At 41.1% G+C, this 23,425-nt stretch overlaps 1 protein-coding gene across 1 annotated transcript; it reads left to right on the forward strand.

Moving 5' to 3' along the window:
• The first annotated feature begins 1,247 nt into the window (after window positions 1–1,247).
• On the forward strand, window positions 1,248–20,599 carry apbb1 (amyloid beta (A4) precursor protein-binding, family B, member 1 (Fe65)). Its single transcript, XM_062060412.1, has 14 exons — window positions 1,248–1,520; window positions 4,034–4,642; window positions 6,043–6,248; window positions 12,025–12,084; window positions 12,248–12,327; window positions 12,420–12,486; window positions 12,906–13,052; window positions 13,131–13,258; window positions 14,310–14,424; window positions 14,509–14,590; window positions 14,666–14,746; window positions 14,828–14,943; window positions 15,012–15,188; window positions 18,349–20,599. Exons 2-14 carry the CDS (start codon window positions 4,051–4,053, stop codon window positions 18,502–18,504), a joined length of 2,007 nt encoding a protein of 668 aa, XP_061916396.1. The 5' UTR covers window positions 1,248–1,520; window positions 4,034–4,050; the 3' UTR covers window positions 18,505–20,599.
• Window positions 20,600–23,425: the final 2,826 nt, after the last annotated feature.

The raw sequence follows: 23,425 nt of genomic DNA on the forward strand, positions 1-23,425 counted from the left end.
TCTCGCATAGAAGATCTTTGACTTGCATTTTTTTTATGTTGGAAGAGGTCCTTAAAAACAGCAGAGCGCTACTCTCGCATAGAAGATCTTTGACTTGCATTTTTTTTTATATTGGAAGAGGTAATTAAAAACAGCCGAGCGATCCTGTAACATGTTTTTGCAGCTGGTGTTTAAAAACAGCAGAGCGCTACTTTCGCATAGATGATCTTTGGCTTGCACTTTTGTAGAGTTGGAAGATAATGTTGGAAGAGTTCTTTAAAAACAGCACAGCGATCCTGTTACATGTTTTTGCAGTTGGTGCTTAATTGCAGAGACTACTGTCGCATAGAGGAGCTTTGACTTGCAATTTTGCAGTGTTGAATGAGGTCCTTAAAAACAGCAGAGTGGTCCTTTTAGATGTTTTTGCAGTTGGCACTTAAAAATAGCTACTGTCGCATAGATGATCTTTGACATGCAATTTTGTAGCTTTGGAAGAGGTCCTTAAAACCAGAAGAGCGCCACTTTCGCATAGAGGATCTTTGACTTGCAATTGTTTTTAATGTTGGAAGAGGTCCTCAAAACAGCACAGCAATCCTGTTACTTTTTTTTTTTGCAGTTGCTTAAAAATAGCAGAGCGCTACTATCAAATATAGAGGCCCTTTAACTTACACGTTTGCCATTATTGTTATTTTTTAAACTGCAGAACATCCCAGTTACATAGTGTAGTTCTCTGACTGGTGCTTTTGCAATAGGTCCTTAAAGCAGAGGGATGAAATATCTTGACTGCAACATTCAATAGACTTGTTTTGGTCAGATGGTTAATGTATGAATTATTGTTATTATTATTATTATCTATTTTGCTTAGTTTGTTGTTATTTGTTTTTGGGGTATGGTGTTTTGTTTTATTTGCTGTGTCTTGTGTGTTTTGCTTTTCCTCTGCTTGTTATATGTTTTGGCTGGTGTTATTTTTGGAAAATCATTAATAAAAAAACAAAAAAATATATACATATTTTTAAAAAATATATATATATATATATATATATATATATATATATATATATATATATATATATATATATATATATATATATATATATATATATATATTTTATTTATTTTTAAAGCAGCTGTCCGATAGTGTTTTTGCCATATATTGTTTTAAAAAACAGCATAGCACTCCTCTGATCTTTGAGTAGTCTTTTTACTGCGGGTCTTTGAAAGCAGCAGAGCATTCCTGTCGTATAGACGATCTTTGACTAACTAACTGCGCGCCTATTTTGCATATCACCGTATAAATCCATCAATATGGTAGTTAAGGACATTATTTTCCCTTGTAGGTGTTGTAAATAATGCATAAAGTCATGTTTGAGCTTGTCCGTGACGTCAGCAGGTGACGAAGCTGCCAGGCTCCCCCCTCCTCCATCACCAGCCGAGCACCACCGCCACCATCGACAGACGGATGGCACACTTCGCTCTAACATAGAAACATGTAGTTAGCTCGCACACACTCGACATATTTCGAAACCAAGCAGGGTCCGGCGGTAAGTGGGAATGTTTCGTTTACATTTTAACTGAGAATCTCGCGTTTAATCCTCCACCGCGGCGACGTTATCTAGCTAGCATTAGCCTAGCCAAGATGGAGGACGGCGATGGTCGTGGATGGTGCCCGTTATTTATTATTGTCATCCAGCTGCGGCTATGGCATTCCAAAAATGTAGCTGACATCCAGCGAAGTGTGGGCGCCACTGAAGGCGTGTTTGTGTTGCATAACGGCGGAAAAAAGGCCGCCGTGATGCGTCACCTTCTCCCCCCCACATCTATTATAGATGTTATGTTGGCAAATGGCGAAATACGTGTGTGATTCGAAGGATTACTGTAAATCCAATAAAAGGCCGAAAAGGATGACAGTAATGGTTTAAATAATCAATATTGTGCATATTGTCATTGATGTCAATTATCTAGTCGGTATTAGTATTTTACACCGATTAAAGTTGGCGACCTAAACCGCTAACATGCTAACACCCAATCTCTATTAGATTTTTGTATATATCACTAATATTTACTTTACTATATACACACATTGTTTTGAGTGTCCAGTAAAAGAATCAAAATAAGCAATTTTTTTCAGGACACTTTGGTTTTAATGGTTCGTGTATGAGGTGGCGACTTGTCCTGGTGATGGATGGTGTATAATATTCAGCTAATAAATGTTATGTAAATGGTTGTCTTTACGACCAAACAATATAGATGGAATGTCAATACCTAACCCTTGTGTGGTGTTCGGGTCTGTTGGACCCGTTTTCATTTTTTATTAAAAGAAAAGTGATACAATTAATTAATTTTTCAAACTGAGACTCACTGACTTTGGCTCATTTTCTGTGAAGAACATATATCAGAGTACATATTTAATGACCACCAGTGTTGGGTTGGTTACTGAAAACCAGTAACTAGTTACAGTTACTAGTTACTTTATTTCAAAAGTAACTCAGTTACTAACTCAGTTACTTACACCAAGAATACCAAGAAGTAATGCGTTTCTGTAAAAAGTAACTATTTAGTAACTTTTTTTCTTTCTTCTTTTTTTAAAAAAAAGCTCCCATTAATGCCCTTTTAGCCTTCATTTCAGTACTGTTATTGCACTGGAGAATAATACAATCTGTTGATCAACTTGACACGCATTTGCATCACTGAACTCTGCTAAGCAATGTGGTCTACATACAACACACAAAGACAAAGATATGTTTCAAAGGGCCAATTTATTTCAGGCCAGAACAAATTGACAAAACTATTTTAAATAGCTGCAACATAACATACATAAGTAACAAACAGCATAATAACAACATAGCTGTAAACCTGGCTTCACCTAAGGAAGGCACATGTGACATAAACAAAGCCTAACCAGGCAGATTTGAAATGTTGTTTTGGGCAGTAGACTGGATCTTTGATCCAAGACACAACTTACATTTAACTAAAATGTTCTTTTCTTTGTGCGCGACAAAAAAAAGAAGTGAGAATATCTCCATGTTAAGACACTCGACTCGACTGCGGCTCCGTTGTTAGTAAACACAGACACGCCCCCACCCCACCTCCCCTCCCCACACCCACACCCAGACACACACAGAGCGCGCCTCCGTCTTGTTACACAAAAACATTCAGAAGGACGACACTGCAGCGCTCCAATAAAACACACTCAGATCTACACCTAACATCCACTGTAATGATACCAAGTACAGGAGCATATCTAGTCAATACTACTATGATTACATCGATATTGTTTGAGTATCACAACATCTTTTTTCCTTTAAAAAAAAAATTATATTATGTTTATAAACTCAGGAAATACGTCCCTGGACACATGAGGACATTGAATATGACCAATGTATGATCCTGTAACGACTTGGTATCGGATCGATACTCAAATTTGTGGTCTCATCCAAAACTAATGTAAAGTATCAAACAACAGAAGAATAAGTGATTATTACATTTTAACAGAAGTGTAGATAAAACATGTTAAAAGAGAAAGTAAGCAGATATTAACAGTAAATGAATAAGTAGATTAATAATACATTTTCTACCGCTTGTCTCTCATAATTTTGACAAAATAATAGAATGAGAAATGACAATATGTTACTGCATACATCAGCAGACAAATTAGGAGACTTTGTGTGTTTACTTACTACTAAAAGACAAGTTCTCTAGTATGTTTACTATTTTATTTAAGGACAAAATTGTTCTTGGATTGCAATAAGAAACGTATGTTTAATGTACCGTAAGATGTTTTGTTAAAATAAAGCCAATAATGCCATTTTTGTGGTCCCCTTTATTTAGAAAAGTACCGAAAAATATCGAAATACATTTTGGTACCGGTACCAAAATATTGGTATCAGGACAACCCCAGCCTGAATATGATGCCAAAAGATCATTTTTAAAGCACTTTGGAGCGTTTAGACTGGCAGAAAAAATTAGATCTGTGTCACTTGAGGGCAAAAAAAATTTGGTGTGCAGTGTAAAACGGGGCCTAAGGTTCATCTAATCTCATTATGTTTACTTACAGCTACGTGGAAAGTGACCATGGGTGGCCACAAGGACGAGGACATGCCCTACGTGGTGGCGAACAAGCAGAAGCACGACGAGGAGCTAAAAAACAAGCTGAACGACTGGTGCGACCAGGAGTCTACGGGCAGCAACGCCAAGTGGCTGAAGGAGGGCCAGAACCAGCTGCGCAAAGTCAGCGAGAACCAGCCGGAGCAGGACCACAACTGCAACATCAGCCAAAATGGCAACATGGAGGACTTCGTGGGCCAGGATGAGGAACGTCAGAGCAACGAAGAGCAGACCAAGTCTCCTAAAATAGCCACGACCCCTGGCCTGATTCAGGAGGAAGACAAAAACATCCTCATTGAGCCCCTGGTCATCCACAGCCTGGAGGACAAGGAGAAGGAGAGGGAAGAGGAGGAGAAAGGAGAGAAGTCCGAGGAAGAAGAGGAGACGTCTGCTGGAGGGGATGAAGGGGCTGAAGAGGCCCAGGGAGAGGGCGGCGACACGGGCGGGAATGCATGCCTCCTGTTTGCCAACATGAACGGGACGCCTAGCGATGAAGAATCCAACTGGCCTGCTGTTTCTCAGGATAACACCTCGGACACTTCTCCCAACGGAAACAGAGGTAAACACACGTTTGTTGTGTTGCACTACTAAAGCTTGGCGATAAAACGATATTGATTTTTATCACGATAGACACGTAATCGATATCAATAAGAAGTGTGTTCGATAAAACGTTGAATATACACTACCGTTCAAAGGTTTGGGGTCACATTGAAATGTCCTTATTTTTGAAGGAAAAGCACTGGACTTTTCAATGAAGATAACTTTAAACTAGTCTTAACTTTAAAGAAATACACTCTATACATTGCTAATGTGGTAAATGACTATTCTAGCTGCAAATGTCTGGTTTTTGGAGCAATATCTACATAGGTGTATAGAGGCCCATTTCCAGAAACTATCACTCCAGTGTTCTAATGGTACAATGTGTTTGCTCATTGGCTCAGAAGGCTAATTGATGATTAGAAAACCCTTGTGCAATCATGTTCACACATCTGAAAACCGTTTAGCTCGTTACAGAAGCTACAAAACTGACCTTCCTTTGAGCAGATTGAGTTTCTGGAGCATCACATTTGTGGGGTCAATTAAACGCTCAAAATGGCCAGAAAAAGAGAACTTTCATTTGAAACTCGACAGTCTATTCTTGTTCTTAGAAATGAAGGCTATTCCACAAAATTGTTTGGGTGACCCCAAACTTTTGAACGGTAGTGTATATATTTTTTTCCATCGGAAGAAACCGGAGGTTGCAAAGCAAGTTTGGTTGCATGAACAAAGGAATTTGTTTTCTGGAAGCCAAGCAACGCAGGACATTATCACTGATCAGTGGGAGTGACACGTATCAACACAGTATCAACTATCATGTTTGGTTGCATAATCTTGTTGTCTCGCAGTTGATTCTGTGCATGGTGTGAGAAAATAAACTAAAAATGACTGCAGAGAGTGAAAAAGTTGTCTATAAAAAAGGAAAAGTCACCTAGACAGTATGGCAGTTTTTGGACTTATTTAAAACGGACCATAGTCAGACCAAGGTGCTTGTAATCAGTAATACCACACCCTTGACCACAGCCGGCACTAAACCTGCAGAAAATAGTTCTGCTCAGGTTTCTCTACGTTTACATTTTCACACTTTGCACTATTTTTTTAGACTTTAATACATTTTCTAACAAATTCCTTATTTTTGCACCTTAGTTTTAAGAAGTGTTTAATGTTATTTTAGAATTTTGTTTACATTGTTTGAGTGTTTACCTTTCCTTTCACCTGATCCCTACGGGGGTAATAATCAGAGGAAGGTTACATTTTGAATACAAATGTTTACATTAGATATATTGTTTTAGTTTAGGTCATAAAAAATATGAAATAATATCGATTTTAAACAGATATAAAACACTTATATCGTGATACAGTTCAGCCCTACACAATACACAATACTACGGGGAGTAAAGTGGGCCCAATTTCTCCTCTCAGAGACCTTCTGGGACTCCAGCGCCTTTGAGACAGACACAGACCTCCCTGCCGGCTGGATGAGGGTGCGAGATACGTCGGGCACCTACTACTGGCACATCCCTACGGGCACCACCCAGTGGGAGCCCCCTTCCCCGCTGGGGCATGTGGAAGACTCCATGTTGTCCTCCACCATGTCCCTAGAGACAACGCCTTGCGAGGAGCCTGAGGTGAGAGGATCAAGATTTAATATTATTTAAATAATATTACCGTGGACCCTCTATACAAATTTAATTAGTTGCATGAATTTTGGTCATGCAGGCTGTTACTCTGCCAGACCTTGTTGTTGCTAAATTTAACACCAAAATAGATTTTTCTAAGGCTTTTTTTTTAGACATTTTTTCAAAAGTAGGGAAAGGTTTGTTAAGTGAAGAACATACACAAAAAGTTAACTCACCTTTTAAAGCAGTAATTTGTCAAGTTAAGAAAACGTTTTCCCTTTAATAGTACTTGTCGTTTTTTTGCACCCGAGTGGCAATAAGAAAGGTTAAACGTCAAGATGAAAAGGTGCTGTCTTCGTTCTATAGCTTTTGTTAAGTAAGAATATTGTTGCGTTTTTTTCACACTTTTATGGCAGTTAAGAATGTTAAAATGTTAGCCAAACAAAACATTGCCAGTGCAGTTAAAAGGTTATATACCGGCAACAGTTTGACACTGGAACAGAGTACTTCTAATTCCAGTCTATCCTATGCACAACATTCTGAATTAGTCAACCGCTTTGACATTTTACCAGTGGTTAACCTTTTTATTACGCTTGTTTGACATTGTTAGAAAATACGCAAATTGTCGTTTTGACCCTTTAATGTTAATGATGGAAATTTGTTAATTAATCATCGCCTGTACAGTCAAAATGGGTTGTATGATGAAACAGTTTGGCACTTGAACACATTTTTCTAAATTCTATCATCTCCATTGGTGATAGATTGTCTTCAAATCGGTAGAAATTAGAATGTATTGTTTGTGTTCCCTCCTAGAATATCACTTAACCCAAATCCTGTTTCATATCAGATTCCAGACCAACTATGCTGTTTACTAGGGCTTGGTAAAATAATGATCGATAATTGATCAATATCTTTTAAATTGTTCAATACAGATTCGCAAGGAATAATATCAATTGCCTGCAGGACCGTGGTCAAATGGGCCTTGAGAAACAAGGACACATTTCCAGCCTTCACAATAAAAATGTTGCACGTTACTGCGTTACGTTGACTGCGTTACGTTGACTGCGCGAATAAAATAAGACTCAGAGAAGAATGCCTTACATACTGTATTTGTTGTTTTGCACCTAAAGAAATAATATTTAAATGCAATTGGTAGTAATAGAATGTTGCAATTTAGGATGTAATGATAAATGGTATTAATGATGACTGCAGTAAAACTCCGATTTAAATTAAAATGATTGAAAAAATTGATTGACAACTGCTCTTTGACAGACTGGCGCCCGCTTGCTAGCTTAAATGCTAACATGAAAACAAACAACATTAATGTATTTTCCTATTAAGAAACAACATAACCCAATCTAAACTTCTATAATGAACACATTGCTCTCTAAGCAACTAAGATATTAAATTGCGCGCATTGAACCTTCAAGGTTTGCTCTCTTAGGACAGAGTGATCGTTTTATACTGAGAGGAATACTAAACAGAGATGATAGATAGCTGCGTCCTGCTTGTTGCGGCTGCAGAGGCTCGTGGTAGTAATGGAACTCTTTTGGCAAATATATCGGTAAATTCTGAAAATGTCAAAGTTAACTTCTAGCGTAGTCACTCCATAGTAACATACAACCGCCAGATAATTTTAGATGTAAATAAATCGAACAGTTTTAGACTAAAAGATGCGTATAAGCTGGACCTCATCGGTAGCATGGGAATTCTACGCCGGCTACATCCACCGGCCTGTGAAGCAGCGGAGCCAAGTGCTAGCGGGGACCGTCGACGGAGGAGACGTAAGCGATGCCGAGCGGGGCTAACAACAAAGCTAAAAGCTAATCCTCACAGAACAGCGCTTCCTTCCATTCTGCTTTCAAATGTCCGCTCCCTGGAGAACAAACTGGACTACCTGAAGCTGGATTTAAATGCAAGACAGGAGATGAGGGACTGCTGCGCCATATTTCTCACAGAAACGTGGCTGAAACCATCCGTTCCGGATGAGGCAGTTAGCATCGAGGGACTAACAATGTTTTGGTCGGACAGGAGCAGCACTCTCACCGGTAAATTCCGAGGCGGCGGTGTTTGGATATACACTAACAACAAATGGTGCAACAATGGGAAGATAGTCTCATGTCACTGCTCTCCCGATGTAGAACTATTAACTATAAAATGCAGGCCATTTTATTTACCTGGGAATTCAGTGCTATGATCTTCACAGCCATGTACATTCCTCCCAGTGGCAACACCAAAGAAGCGTTGAATGCTTTGTACTGCTCTATCAATGGACTACAATCTACACATCCAGAGGGAGTTTTCATCGTGGCAGGGGACTTTAATCAAGCTAACATGAAAACTGTGTTCCCTCATTTCCATCAGTATGTGAATTTTGCAACCAGGGTTGGAAGCAAGTTAGAAATGGTTACAGCAACATCAAGCTGGCATTCAAAGCTGCATCCCGCCCCCACCTCGGCTCCTCAGACCATCTCTCTGTGATGCTAATTCCTGCATACAAGCCTCTGCTGATCAGAATGCAAGCAGGTGAGGACCTGGCCAGAGGGAGCAATGGAAGAATTACAAGACTGCTTCGAAAGCACAGACTAGGACAGACGAAAATCATCACACATGTGTAGAGGAGTATGCAGAGTCTGTGTCCGCATACATTCAGAAGTGAATGGAGGATGTCAGTGTAATCAAGAACATCCCCACACAGGCCAAGGAGAAACCCTGGATGAACTGTGAGGTACGTGCAATGCTTAAGGCTCGGAATAACGATTTTTAATCTAGCGACATGGTGGCACTTAAAACAACCATAGCTAACCTGTACCGTGCCATTAGGGGTGCAAAGCGTGCTCACAGTCAGAAAGATGCAGGACTTCTTCGAGAACCCCGCAAACACTAGACGAATGTGGCAGGGCATACATGTCATCACGTCCCTGTGACAACAGCATCAGCTTTCTGAATGACCTCAACAACCACTTTGTGAGATTTGAGGCACTTAACACCACTACGGCGAGGAAATCCATCCCTCGCCCTGATGAGCAGCCGCTCAACCTGGACACAGCAGATGTCCGGAGAACCCTGATGAGAGTGAACACCCGGAAAGCAGCGGGACCTGATGATATTCCCTGGCAGGGTGCTAAAGGGATGTGTAGACCAGCTGGCTGGGGTTCTCACTGACATCTTCAACACCTCGCTGACCCAGGCTGTGGTACCATCATGTTTTAAGACTGCCACAATCATCCCAGTACCTAAACAATCCACAATCTCCTCCCTCAATCTACAATCTCCTCCCTCAATGATGCACTCACCCCCATCATAATGAAGTGCTTTGAGAGGCTGGTAAAGGAATACATTGTCTCCAGACTTCCTCCCACATTTGAGCCATACCAGTTTGCTTATCGCCCTAACCGCTCCACAGAAGACGCCATCTCCTCTGCACTCCACCTGAGCTTAGAACACCTGGAAGGAAAGGACACACGTATGCGGATGTTGTTTCTGGACTTTGCCTCAGCATTTAACACCATCATCCCGCAGCACTTGGTGAGCAAACTGGCCCCCCTTGGATTCAGTACCCCCCTATGCAACTGGCTGCTTAACTTCCTCACAGACAGACCCCAGTCTGTGAGAGTGGGCGACAACACCTCCAGTGCCATCTCCCTGAGCACCGGCTCCCCCCAGGGCTGCATCCTGAGTCCGCTGCTGTTCACATTGATGACCCATGACTGCTGCGCAAGGTCCACTACTAACCACATTGTGAATTATGCAGACGACACAACAATAGTGGGCCTCATCCGTGAAAATAATAACATGGACTACAGGGAGGAGGTGAAACATCTGGTTGACTGGTGCAGAGCCAACAACCTGGTCCTGAATGTCGACAAGACCAAGGAGATCATCGTTGACTTCAGGAGGCACCAGTCCAGCCATGCTCCACTCTTCATCAACTGCACAGAAGTGGAGATCGTAAGCAGCACCAAGTTCCTGGGGGTGCAGATAACTGAAAATATGACCTGGTCCCTACACTCTTGTAAAAAGAGCTCAGCAACGCATGCACTTTTTGCGTCGGATGAAAAGAGCACAGCTCCCTCACCACATTCTACAGAGGCACTATAGAGAACCTACTGACCAACTGCATCTCTGTCTGGACTGGAGCCTGCAGTGCCTCAGACTGGAAGTCTCTGCAGAGAGTGGTGAGGACAGCGGAAATGATCATCAGGACTCCTCTTCCTCCTATCCAGGAGATTGCAAAAAGCCGCTGCCTGACCAGGGCTTAGAAAATCTGCAGAGACTCCTCCCACCCTCACCAAGGACTGTTTTCACTGCTGGACTCTAAAAAGAGGTTCCACAGCCTCTGTAGCAGAACCTCCAGGTTCTGTAACAGCTTCTTCCCTCAGGCCATGAGACTCTTGAACGCATCATAATAATCCTCTCAATTCCCTCCATAAATGGATTAACTCGCTGGAATTTTAAGACAATACAACATACATCCATAAGCGAAGTAAATTAAGTGAATTCTGTTTATATAGCGCTTTTCTCTAGTGACTCAAAGGGGTTTACATAGTGAAACCCAATATTTAAGTTACATTTAAACCAGTGTGGGTGGCACTGGGAGCAGATGGGTAAAGTGTCTTGCCCAAGGACACAAGGGCAGTGACTAGGATGGCGGAAGCGAGGATCGAACCTGGAACCCTTAAGTTGCTGGCACGGCCACTCTACCAACCGAGCTATACCGCCCGTAGATGCATATGCAAAAGTGCAATATATTTATCTGTACAGTGATCTATTTATTTATATCTGCACCTTATTGCTCTTTTATCCTGCACTACCATGAGCTAATGCAACGACATTTCATTCTTATCTGTACCGTAAATGATGATTTTCGTCAGAATAAGTGTGACATTAAATTTTCATATACCGTAATTTCCGGACTATAAGCCGCTACTTTTTCCCCTCGTTCTGGTCCCTGCGGCTTATACAAGGGTGCGGCTTATTTACGGCCTGTTCTTCTCAGACACCGACGAAGAGGATTTCGGTGGTTTTAGTACGCAGGAGGAAGACGATGACACAATGATTAAAGACTGACTTTTCATATACCGGTAGGCTGGTTATTTTGATAACGTACAGGCGAGCACTTTGTATTACTTTGCACCGTTGTATTATTTGTACTCTGCACGAATGCTGTTCGCCATGTCAAAGATGTGAAAGTTTGATTGAATGATTGAAAGATTTATTGTTAATAAATGGGACGCTTTGCGTTCCCAAACAGTCATCTCTGTCCCGACAATCCCCTCCGTGGTAGCAGGAACCCCTATATACTAAGGTAATTACACATCAAAACCCTGCGGCTTATAGTCGGGTGCGGCTTATATATGGAGCAATCTGTATTTTCCCCTAAATTTAGCTGGTGCGGCTTATAGTCAGGTGCGGCTTATAGTCCGGAAATTACGGTAATGTTATATCCCTAGCTGCAATAAAAGTAGATTTTGAGTTGCAATTCCTTTCTTATTTCAAAATTGCCATTTTGAGACTTTTAATACATTTTACACTGTCCAAATTATTTTGCAACCGATTTGACACATTTTCAATATTAAGGCGTGGATTGAGTCGTGATTAATGGATTTAAGATTATTAGATGGGAAATGGATTGGATGAGGGAAATTGGCTATGATACCCAGCCCTAGTGTTTATACATGAAACAGCATGGCTTTGAGCTGCCTGGTTTTAGCTCTAACACATCAATCTATGTTTCACGCCATGTCGGGCTGTAAACGTTAATGTCAAATGTGACATTTTCCAGGAATCCTGGGCTCAGTTCTCCACAACGGACGAAGGAGCTGCTGACGGGCAGCTGTGGAAGGTAAACTGCAAACTTTAATCAAAGCAATAACAATTACTAATGATCTTAACTCCCATAACTGCCAGGGTGGTTAATCATTGCCAGACATTCCATTTTACACCCAGTAATCAGGTTCTTTGAAATAAGTAAATATCTGAAGTCTTGCATGTTTGTATGTCTTCAGGAGGAAGGCGAAGTCACGTCCGACCAGAGCCTGAGAGAGTTTGAGGGCGCCACTTTGCGCTACGCTTCCATCAACCTCAAGTATTTCCCGCTGAAGTTATTTCTTTACGTTGGGCTGTTGTCTGTTCACACGTCCAGTTGCTAACGGCCCTTTCTGCGCCCTCACTTTGCAGCTACAACTGCACCCATTCTGAAGAGGAAGATAAACTTGTTCCACTCTGCACCGATTTAGAAAGCAAGGTATTGTTTGATGAATTAATTATCTTTATTGTCATTGTACACATTGAAATGCAACACCCGAGATGCAATACAATTCTAAAACACTATGAAAACCCCAATGAGACATTAAATAGACATTGTACATAGTTGTGGAATATAAAAATAACCAGTATGTCATCTGGGCATCAATATACACATTGGGTTAAGCATGGATATAAACATATTGCATGGATATATACATATTGCACGTGGAGTAAACATGGGTGTAAACATAAATTGAATATTGCACTTTCCTTTGGTATGCACAGTAGTGGTAGTGGTGGCGGTAGTTATTTATATGTTTCATGTCTGAATAGAAGTACACCCAGAGAAAAGTCAGCTATATTTGCCTTTTTTTCCCCCCATCTTCCTGTTGTTTGATCTTGCCTGTGCACTGTCAGTATTTTGCAGTGCGTTCTCTGGGCTGGGTGGAGATGTCAGAGGAGGACATGGCGCCGGGCAAAAGCAGCGTGGCGGTCAATAACTGCATCAGGCAGCTCTCCTACCACAAACACAACCTGCACGACACTGCTGGAATTTGGGGAGAGGTGCGCTTCATCCTATATAATCTGCTGTTAGTTTAATTGATATGTATTGTGAGCTAACCTGTGTGTGTTTTCTTGCAGGGTAAAGACATGCTGATGGTGCTGGAGAACGACACAATGAACTTGATCGATCCACTGGGCCAGACACTGCTCCACACGCAGCCTATCGGCAGCATCCGTGTATGGGGCGTCGGCAGAGACAACGGCAGGTCAGTTTTCCAACAAACACGACATAATCCACCAATCTCAGGACAGTTTTAACATTAACTCTTCATTTGACATCCTTTACATTACAGTTACATTTGTTATTAAAACTATAAAAGTTAGTTTCTTTTAATTTAAACTATACTTGTAGCGGTATTTAAAGGGAGGTTTCAGTTGAGTCCTTCTGATCTTGCTTTGGCCTGTTAGTGCACGCTGAGGCCCTCTGCTGGACTTTACGTGGTACTGCATCCATCTGAACTGCTGCTTGTCTGCCTCACATTGTTCTAACACTCTTGTCCTTTTTTTTCCATGCTGCTTTTTTCAACATGAACAGGGAAAGGTACACTGGAATTTATTGTTATCCTTGTCAAGTTTTTCTAAAGTGTCGTGTTGTGTGTTTATATCTACAGTGGTTCTTCTCTTTTCCTCAGTAATCCGTACCAAAAGGTCAATCGTACGAAAGCTGAAGCATTTTTTTCTCATAAGAAATCATCAGGAAAATCAGATGAATCTGTTCCAGACACCCAACGATACTAACACAAAACACACTTATAGAGAATAATTGTAGTTTTACATGCAGAAAACAATGCAGAAATGCATATAAGTGATTAACTAAATATATAATTTAGCATTTGACATACTCTTTTTAGCAAAGATGACGATTAGTGGAGAGGGAGGAAGGAAGGGAAGAACTACACGATCACTACCTTCATATTTTGCTCTTTCTTGAAGTCATTAGTGTTTCTCACCATCTTCATCTAAGAGCTGATACTTTTTTTGTCCTCATGATGCATCATTTTGCAGTCATACTCAATAAAGAAAACAAAGAGACTGAGTCCCCAATGCATGTGGTTCTTTGTTTGAACACTGTGGGATGATGCGCATGCTAACAAACGTATAATAAACAGGGCAATATTTTAGAGAAAGTTTTTGTTGAAAAGCGAACTATACAGCAAAAGGGACTTACAAAAAAACCGAGGTGCCACTGTACTTCACCGCTGACTGTCTCACACACTAGTGTTGTAGCTCTTGCTAACTGTGCCGTCTCTCCTGCAGAGACTTTGCCTACGTGGCCCGAGACAACCTGACGCAGGTCCTGAAGTGTCACGTGTTCCGCTGTGACTCGCCCGCTAAGAACATCGCCACCACTTTGCACGAGATGTGCTCCAAGGTTAGCCTCGTCACGCTGCCGATGTATTCTCAACTCACCACATCGAATTCATATTCAAAAACGTCTTTATCTCTTGAATACCAGATAATGATGGAACGAAAGGCATCCAGGCTGGGTGTTAGTCATCTGAATTCTGACGCGGGTAAACCTTTTGGCATCCCTGAAGGTAAATAAAGCTTATTTTAAGAGTTTTTTGTTAAAGAAGGAATTCACCCCTAAATGCTTCTCTATTTCCCGCCAGAGTTTCCAGCTCCTAAAAATGAACTTTTCCAGTGCTTCCATGTTTATTACCTTGGCAGCGAGCCTGTTGCAAAGCCCGTGGGTAAGAAAACACTCATGTCGTGAATTTGGCATTTGTATTGTGATTGATGGGCTTCTGAATATATTCTAAAATATTCCTCAGGTATTGATTTGATCAATGATGTTCTAGAGGTAGCCACAAGGGGCAAAGACAAAACCGAATGGACACCCGTTTCTGTGAACGTGGCGCCTGCCACTCTCACAATACTTGCTAAACAGGTAATGTTAAGATGATGCACACATTCTTTATTTATTTACTTATAACACACATGTTTTTTAACGCCCAGACCGAAGAGGTGCTGTCGGAGTGCAGGGTGCGCTTCTTGTCTTTCATGGGCGTGGGCAAGGACGTGCGCACCTTCGCCTTCATCATGGCCGACGGTCCCAGAGAGTTCACCTGTCACAAGTTTTGGTGCGAGCCCAACGCAGCCAGTCTGAGCGAAGCCGTGCAGGCTGCATGCATGGTGAGGCTCTAGATTTGTATTATACTTAATCCTCCTTACCTTTTCAGGAATAATGAAAATATTATTATTGAAGAGATGGGAGTTGTTTAAACTGCAATGTACCTCATCACCACTAGGTGGAGCAACTAATGCAGAGGTTTTAAAATGTCTCAACCTGAAACCCGCATTTGCCAATTCAAGACTAGGGATAGGAATTGTTCAGATTATTACAATTCCATTTTTGATTATGCTTAAGGATTCGGCCAATTGGCTCTCTTGTCGATTCTCATTAGGATAAAGGGGTAACAATCAAGTTGATTAGCTTTAACTTTATTTTGTTTAGAAGGAATATACATGTTCAAATTCAAGATGCCGACAACCGTAGTCAGGGCCCAGGGTTCCCCAGAAAAAACAAACATTTTTAGTATAGTAAAATTATCAGTCTATTGTACAAAAAGCCAAATTATTACATACAATTATTATTTTTAAAATAATATATGAGCTGTCCGCTCAAAAGTAAAACTATGTCAGCTAGGGACAAATATAAGCAAGTCAGGTCTAATAACTGCATTGTGCAATTCTGCAACCACCAGCTATAAACAATAACTATTATTTCACAGAAATAATAACATATCTGTTCTCATCAAAATGACAAGAGATTTTTCTGACTAATAAGGCTAAAATGGCCACGTGACGTGATTTTGTAATGCATTGTGGGGCTGGGTAGCCATACTCTTTGGACAAAGGCTTTGTTTACAATGTGAAAGTTCGCAACAAACTGGATTAAAATGGATTGTACGAAATAAAATAAAAACCAAACGAAAGTACCAAGACAAATAAAGGATAAAATAAGAGAAAATGGTGGAATTGACTCATAAAAGCTATTAGCACGTCCGATGGACGAGAGCTTTGAATGAAGTAAAGGTGCCGCTAAACTTTGTCTACGGAGTCAGATTTAATTCTGGTGAGGAATTTCAGAATGCAAAGTTTGTTAAGGCTCATTGTTCTTTGTTCAAAATGCGCAGAATATACGGCTTTCATCTCTTACGTGTTCAAGATGCGTGGGTTTCGTTGACAGAGTTCCCTGAAAAAACAAGCCCAATGTTACTTTTAAATACTTTGATCACTGCGCTACTGCTCCGAAAATAGTACCGGTACTCATTCATTGTTGTGCTTACCCAAGACTAAAAGTTAACAGACGACATGCTTTATTTCTAAAATACTGTACATTATTTGTAAACTCGCCAGTAGTGTGATTGGCTAACGCTAACAGCTTATTACTAAATGCTACGTGTAAAACAGAATAAAACGTGCTTCGATTCAAACTTAACAGTCTGAAAATGCTGTGAACACACCAACATGTACCAGGTGATGTTTAATCGTTCCATGGCTGCTATCCAGGCTATTCGCCGTCTCTTTGTGACCTTCATAACCCGACTTCTTTCGGCTTTGCTTTCACGCTGGAAATGAAAAAAAATCTCACCAAATCCTTTTTCTCCTAAAGCATTTATGACCACGATGTTTTGAACTTTTTTAAAGAAAAAAAACAAAACTTAAGTACAGAGTCTTCATTCGGCCATGTAAATAAGCGAGTCAGAAGCCAGCAGGACCAACAATGTAATGCGTTTCCACGTCACACTTTTCAAGCCCTATTACGGTGTCTCCGGTTTGGAGAACAATTCTCAGACAGAAGGAGGGGTTGAGAACATTTCTCAGACAGAAGGAGTGCAGCCTGCCAGTCAGACACTTTTTTGACACAATTTGCATGATAAGTATTAATTTCATATTTGCAGTTAATAATAACAGCTTTACAATGAGGAGCTAACATGTTACCGAGTCATACCAAAGACTATAAAAATGGGACCCATTACCTCCCTGCTTGGCACTTAGCATTAAGGGTTGGAATTGGGGGTTAAATCACCAAAAATGATTCCCGGGCGCGGCCACCGCTGCTGCCCACTGCTCCCCTCACCTCCCAGGGGGTGATCAAGGGTGATGGGTCAAATGCAGAGAATAATTTCGCCACACCTAGTGTGTGTGTGACAATCATTGGTACATCGCCGCTGTTGCTGCTGGTGAAGATTCACTTCCGGCTCCGACAGAATCGAAAACGTGTCATTCATTCAAAGTTTTCACAATTTGTGTAGTTTTTCCTGTCTTTGATGAAATATCTACTTTGCAAGTATTGCAAGTTGCCCTGTTGTCATCTTTTTTCGTGAACAACTCTCCAACTTTTGTGCCGCATCCACGCTGTGCCTGGTGAGGGCACGCGCGCCGACAGGAATCGTTAACACAAGTTGCAAATGATTCCCAGAAATCAAATTTTTTTTTAATTGCCTGTCAAATTGTTAAACATTAATACTCTTAATTACATGTCTAAAGTTCATATAAAATGAATTTATTAAGAAAATTATGAGGAATATAGACATGTGTACAAATCATGTGAATACCAAAATCGCCCTTAATAGGACCACATAGCTGTAAGATTAATATACACCAATTAGGAAGCTGACTAATATATTGCTTGAATTGGCTTAAACAACAAACCTTTTCAAAATGCACTAGCTCGATGTTAATATACCGGTACATAGGATTCGCCATAGACATGCTACTTATTAGCAATAGCTATTTTACATGGTGATTTCAACACTTTTACATTTGGCAATGAAAACTACAACTAAGATAATATGTGTGTAATAAGTACAATATCTATAGTATAAACACTTTTAGAGTGCCACAAAAGACTAGATTGAGCTTAATGGCAAAGACTACTTGCTGATTAGGCAACACATCGTAGTCTATACACTACTGCCATCTAACGTCTTGGAATTGTAACTGCATGCAAAGTCTACTATATAATTCTTGCAAATAAGACTCAGAAGTGTAATAAATAAAGATATACCAACTGGAAAGCACAGGTATGATTATCATGTCACTGTTAAATTTTAAATCAAGGAATTATATTTTATCAGTAAACAAATTAACATTCATGAACATACACAGAAGAACCGAATATTGGCACATGTATTGATTACCAGGTATCAGTTCAAATGTGAAGTGTACCCATCCCTCGTTGTAATGCATGAGAGTAGGTAGCATAAAAGCATTGTACCCACACTGCATAATTCATACCTAATCTTTATTTACATGCCCTACGTTTCCTGTTTTTTTTCCCCCCAAGCTCCGCTACCAGAAATGTCTGGACGCCCGTCCTCCCAGCCTGGCCTCCTGCCTGCCCACCCCTCCCGCCGACTCGGTGGCTCGCCGGGTCAGGAAGGGCGTGCAGAGTCTGCTGGGCAGCTTCAAGAGCTACAGGTCGGGCTCCCAGTCCCCATGAAGGTCCACGCAGACATCTCCACGTCACTCACGTCCTCTCTCATCCTCCTGTTGCGCCTCACACGCGTCCCGTCCTGTCGTGGAGTAAATTGCAGGGATAAAGTGCGACCACTTGGAGATTTTATCTCCCCCGTATTTTTTTATCATAATTATTATTCTCGGCATTATTTTTAACTCTCCCCTCTTAATCGATGAAATTCTGGCATTGCTCTTCTGTTCGTAGCCGGGATTCTTTTATGTGGTTCTTAACGATTTTTGTGTTTTAACAGAAACAAGGTGTAGAATGTTGGAATGTAAGATAATTTACATGCTAGAATGATAGACCCTAACACTCCTACTCCTATTGTCGAAAAAAGGTACTGTAATGGCGTCGCTCGTCACATGACTACTTGTCTGTAAGGCCACACTTCCACCACCAAGTACAGTTCAGCTCGCTTAGGCACACTTTGGAACAATAAGCCCTTATCTGGGTTGCGTTTGCTTTTTTTTGTACCACTTGGTGGAAACATGCGTATCTCCTTAAAGCAGGGCATACACTGGGCAACTCTAAAAGAAATTCAAACTGCAGTAGGTGTAGTTAGCCATGTTGTAGTTTCTAACGTTTCCAGGGTTTGGTCAGAGTTTTGACAGGATTACCCAAACCCCGAACAACCTTTTTCATCACCGCACAAAACATGCTCGTTTGCGATTGTATCTAATTTTTCTGCTATACAGTACTGTTGTTGTCTTCATAATGTCCTCTTAATGACTTATTGACATGTGGAAACTCTTCGATAGGAACATTTCTGCCATCGACAAGTGCAACAACAGCAAGAGTGTTCCCTCTGAATGTTCAGAACTCCTGTTTTAATGCTGCATTGACAGTGAATGTCACCATAACGCGGTGGATGTGGCGCCACTCCCCATAGCTGACGTCATTTTGCTTCCTTGGTTGGACAGCAAACTAGTCCCTGCATACTCATCAGCGCCTCTCTTGGTTGCAGCCAAGTAGTACACTGGCTAATTTTTTGCAGTTAAAAACGACAATTCTGCAGTCTATGCCCAGCTTTAGGGCGTAACGCAGCGATTAGTAGGTTCATTGGTAGTGTGCCACGTAACCATGTACTTACCCTTGATCGCCCTTCACCCCGTCTCACACACACTCACTAGACGATGTATATTAGTCTTCCAAAGAGTTTACCGTCACATGGTGCGTTGTTTTCTTCTCGTTCATTCTGCATGAACATTTGCAAGTTCAGTGCTCGCGTGCAATAATCACGTCATTAATGAGAGAGAGCCACAACAATGGAGTCAAGCCGACAATTGTCATGTAGTGTTAGAAATGTAAAGACGCACAAACTCTGGGTTTTAAACACACTCCAACACACACAACCTGCTCTGTAGTACTGTAGAATGCATGTTTAGTGTGAGGAACCGTCAGTGTATTCTGCATCTTCTCTTTGTGTGTGTGTGCGCGTGTGTGTGTGGTCGGAGGGGGGAGGGGCCTCGCATGTCACTCTTGTTGTCGGTGTTTCTAATCCTAAACTAGCAGTAGAATGTTTAGATGGAAAAACCACAAGAGCAGGTTCTGTTGTACATACAATAGTTATCTTTATTTCCCACGCACTAAAATGTACACACTTTTTTTGTCACACGATTGAGTTTTTATAAAGGAGAAATGACCTATCGTGATCTTTACGTGAATGTCGGTAAGCTATACTGTATGTAGCACACTAGTAGTAGTCAACGCCAATGAGACACTTTGTATGACTTGTCTGACATGCAGGTTAGCTCAACGCAACAACACTATTAATATTAACCAAACTGTACAAACATATACATTTAAATTGTAGGTTGTTTTTTTTTAGCGACTGGCTCGTGGAACAGTGCAATGACCACACAAACTCCTTTATTGGTGTCTTCAAATATATTACAAACACAAACAAACCATTAGTCGCATCATGTCACGACGTCGCTTTGTGCCGTTTGCTGTGTCACAGTCTGACGATTGCTAGCAAATTTAATTTATTTCCCGATCATGTAAATTAGGTGTATAAAATAAATAAAAATGGATGTATATAAAAAGTCACCACACAATAAATGTGAGCATATCATCATAGCTGTCTTTTTTGTAATTATTTTGTGTTTGGTTTGGTTTCTTTACAGGAGATTTGGGTCACAAAACTAAAATCCAAAATATTAGGAGGGTCCCAATATCCCGATATCAGCAGAGAAAAACAAGTATCGGATTGTATTAGCTTGCATCTAAATTCTCTGATATAAATAGTCCTGTAGTGTGTTTACTTGTTGGACAGCTGGTTAACATCTAAGTCTCCTTCAATAAGCATACAAGGTTCCTATTGTTTTTGTATTTAGTCCAATCATTCATAACTTTTATGGACAGAATTTCTTGGCGCAGTCAGGGCGTTAAGGGTGTCTGGTTTGGTGGCTGCAGGATTAGGTCTCTGCTTTTTGCAGATGATGTGGTCCTGATGGCTTCATCTGGCCAGGATCTTCAGCTCTCACTGGATCGGTTCGCAGCCGAGTGTGAAGCGACTGGGATGGGAATCAGCACCAACAAAGTCAGAGTCCATGGTTCTCGCCCGGAAAAGGGTGGAGTGCCATCTCCGGGTTGGGGAGGAGATCTTTCCCCAAGTGGAGGAGTTCAAGTACCTCGGAGTCTTGTTCACGAGTGAGGGAAGAGTGGATCGTGAGATCGACAGGTGGATAGGTGCGGCGTCTTCAGTAATGCGGACGCTGTATCGGTCCATTGTGGTGAAGTAGGAGCTGAGCCGGAAGGCAAAGCTCTCAATTTACCGGTCGATCTACGTTCCCATCCTCACCTATGGTCATGAGCTTTGGGTTATGACCGAAAGGACAAGATCACGGTTACAAGCAGCCGAACTGAGCTTCCTCCGTCGGGTGGCGGGGCTCTCCCTTAGAGATAGGGTGAGAAGCTCCGGGAGGAGGTCAAACTCGAGACCAGAGTAGCCAGATGAGGTGGTTCGGGCATCTGGTCAGGATGCCACCCGAACGCCTCCCTAGGAAGGTGATTAGGGCATGTCCGACCGGTAAGAGGCCACGGGGAAGACCCAGGGCACGTTGGGAAGATGTCTCTCGGCTGGCCTGGGAGCGCCTTGGGATCCCCCGGGAGGAGCTGGACCAAGTGGCTGGAGAGAGGAAAGTCTGGGCTTCCCTGCTTAGGCTGCTGCCCCTGCGACCCAACCTCGGATAAGCTTAAGAAGATGGATGGATGGATTTACAAAATGTAAACATGGTGGGCTACAAGGACCTAACAGCTAAGCACACAATAGCACACAAGCTAGACATATGTAAGAAGTGTCCTTAATTGAACAATATTGCAGTCTAACAGATAGATAAATAGCTAGATAGATACTTTAATAATCCCCAAGGGAAAATTAGGTTTTCAGCACAATTCCATTCAAGAATAGACAAACATTGTACAGGGAGACCGAACAGGAACACTGACGGGGGGTTGGAGGGTGTGACTTAAAAAAAAAAAGTCGATCTCAGACTGAGCTCTTGGGAAAGGGGAGGTCCAGCCTGAGGCCAAGTAAACACATTTGTGTATAAACAAGTAAAATAAATTAATTATAGTTGCATTTTAGAAAGTATCCAGTAACAAATGTGTCCGCATCATTCAATTTACTGTCTCATGAGCTTAACTTAATAAATGATTGTGGCCAGGATGTGTCGCCAAAAACAATTGCCACTCCAACTTACTTTAAGACAGCATTTTTGCTTGATCACGCCTTCTTTAAACATTCCACACTAAGAAATGATACAAATGTATATATATGATTTGTGCTAATAACATTTTGGATCAACATCAGTATCGGTCAATATTCCAGGCTGCAATGTCAGTATTACCTCGTAAGTTAAAAAAATGGTACCCTACAAATATGTTTATTATTGCATCGATTCACATCCCAATTGCAACTCATATTATCCCAATTCTAAATAGATTTAAAAAAAAAAATTCTAGAACCTTTTTTTTATAAAAAAATATTTTTAGGCCATTTCCACAAAACCAGAAAGAGCTTTTAAAACTTGTAACCTATTTTGAAAAAGTTTCATTATAATTATTATACCATATGATACATTGCAAAAATCGGCTTGAGTTGATAATCCTGTGGAAACAAGAATCGGTTCTGAATCAAATTGTCACATCAGGAATCAGAATTGGATCGAATCCTTAAGTGTTTAAAGGTCAACAGACTCAACACCTATATTTCAAACTTGGAACCATTCCACTGTTTTGCCCTTTTAAATACACCAACTCAGTTCCTTGTGTTTTGTGTAAATAAAAGCGCAAATGACCCCCCCAAAAATCTGTGAACATTTTAATGGGAATTTTCAAGGTCTGATCTGCAGTACACATTTCCGCTACAAGGGGCATCATTGATTGATGCTTCTACTGTCGTCATTGTGGTCAACATTGGAGAGAACATTAATATAATGTGCAGACGTGTTTTCAGGCAACCATGCTTGTCTCATTTGCCTTTGAGGAACCTTTAATTGCGCAACATTTATCTACAAATCACTGTTATTAGACAGCTTTAGCAGCAGAAAATACCTTGTGTTAAAAGGCTGGCATTATAAAAGCAGTTTTCATTAGTTTAGCTACATGCAGGAGGAGAATGTCATGGTGCTGAAAAAGTCAAAACCGTCATAAAGTGGACTTAGGACGGCGATGATATTCATTTATGTGCAAATCTGTGGCCTATGTGTTGCAATGCATTGAAGTCTTGTCGGGGATGGTTTTAAGAAAGAAAAAAAAACATTCGCCACAATTGGACTGACTGATGACTCCTGGCCGTGTGATTCTCCCGTGGTTCTTTTCCAAGGGCCATATGCCTGCCGGCGGCCGACACATTTTTCATTTTCTGTCACCGGCTTTATCTTTTATTCTTTGCGTTTTC

The sequence above is a fragment of the Entelurus aequoreus genome, linkage group LG10, assembly GCF_033978785.1.
Source record: "Entelurus aequoreus isolate RoL-2023_Sb linkage group LG10, RoL_Eaeq_v1.1, whole genome shotgun sequence".
NCBI lineage: Eukaryota > Metazoa > Chordata > Actinopteri > Syngnathiformes > Syngnathidae > Entelurus > Entelurus aequoreus.

What these genes read in the sequence shown, in the direction of transcription:
- apbb1 (XM_062060412.1), top strand. Translation starts at nt 4,051, where the DNA reads ATGGGTGGCCACAAGGACGAGGACATGCCCTACGTGGTGGCGAACAAG. An exon ending in GCACCGATTTAGAAAGCAAG is followed by an intron (nt 12,487 to 12,905) that starts GTATTGTTTGAT and finishes GTGCACTGTCAG; the next exon opens with TATTTTGCAGTGCGTTCTCT. An exon ending in TGCACGAGATGTGCTCCAAG is followed by an intron (nt 14,425 to 14,508) that starts GTTAGCCTCGTC and finishes CTTGAATACCAG; the next exon opens with ATAATGATGGAACGAAAGGC.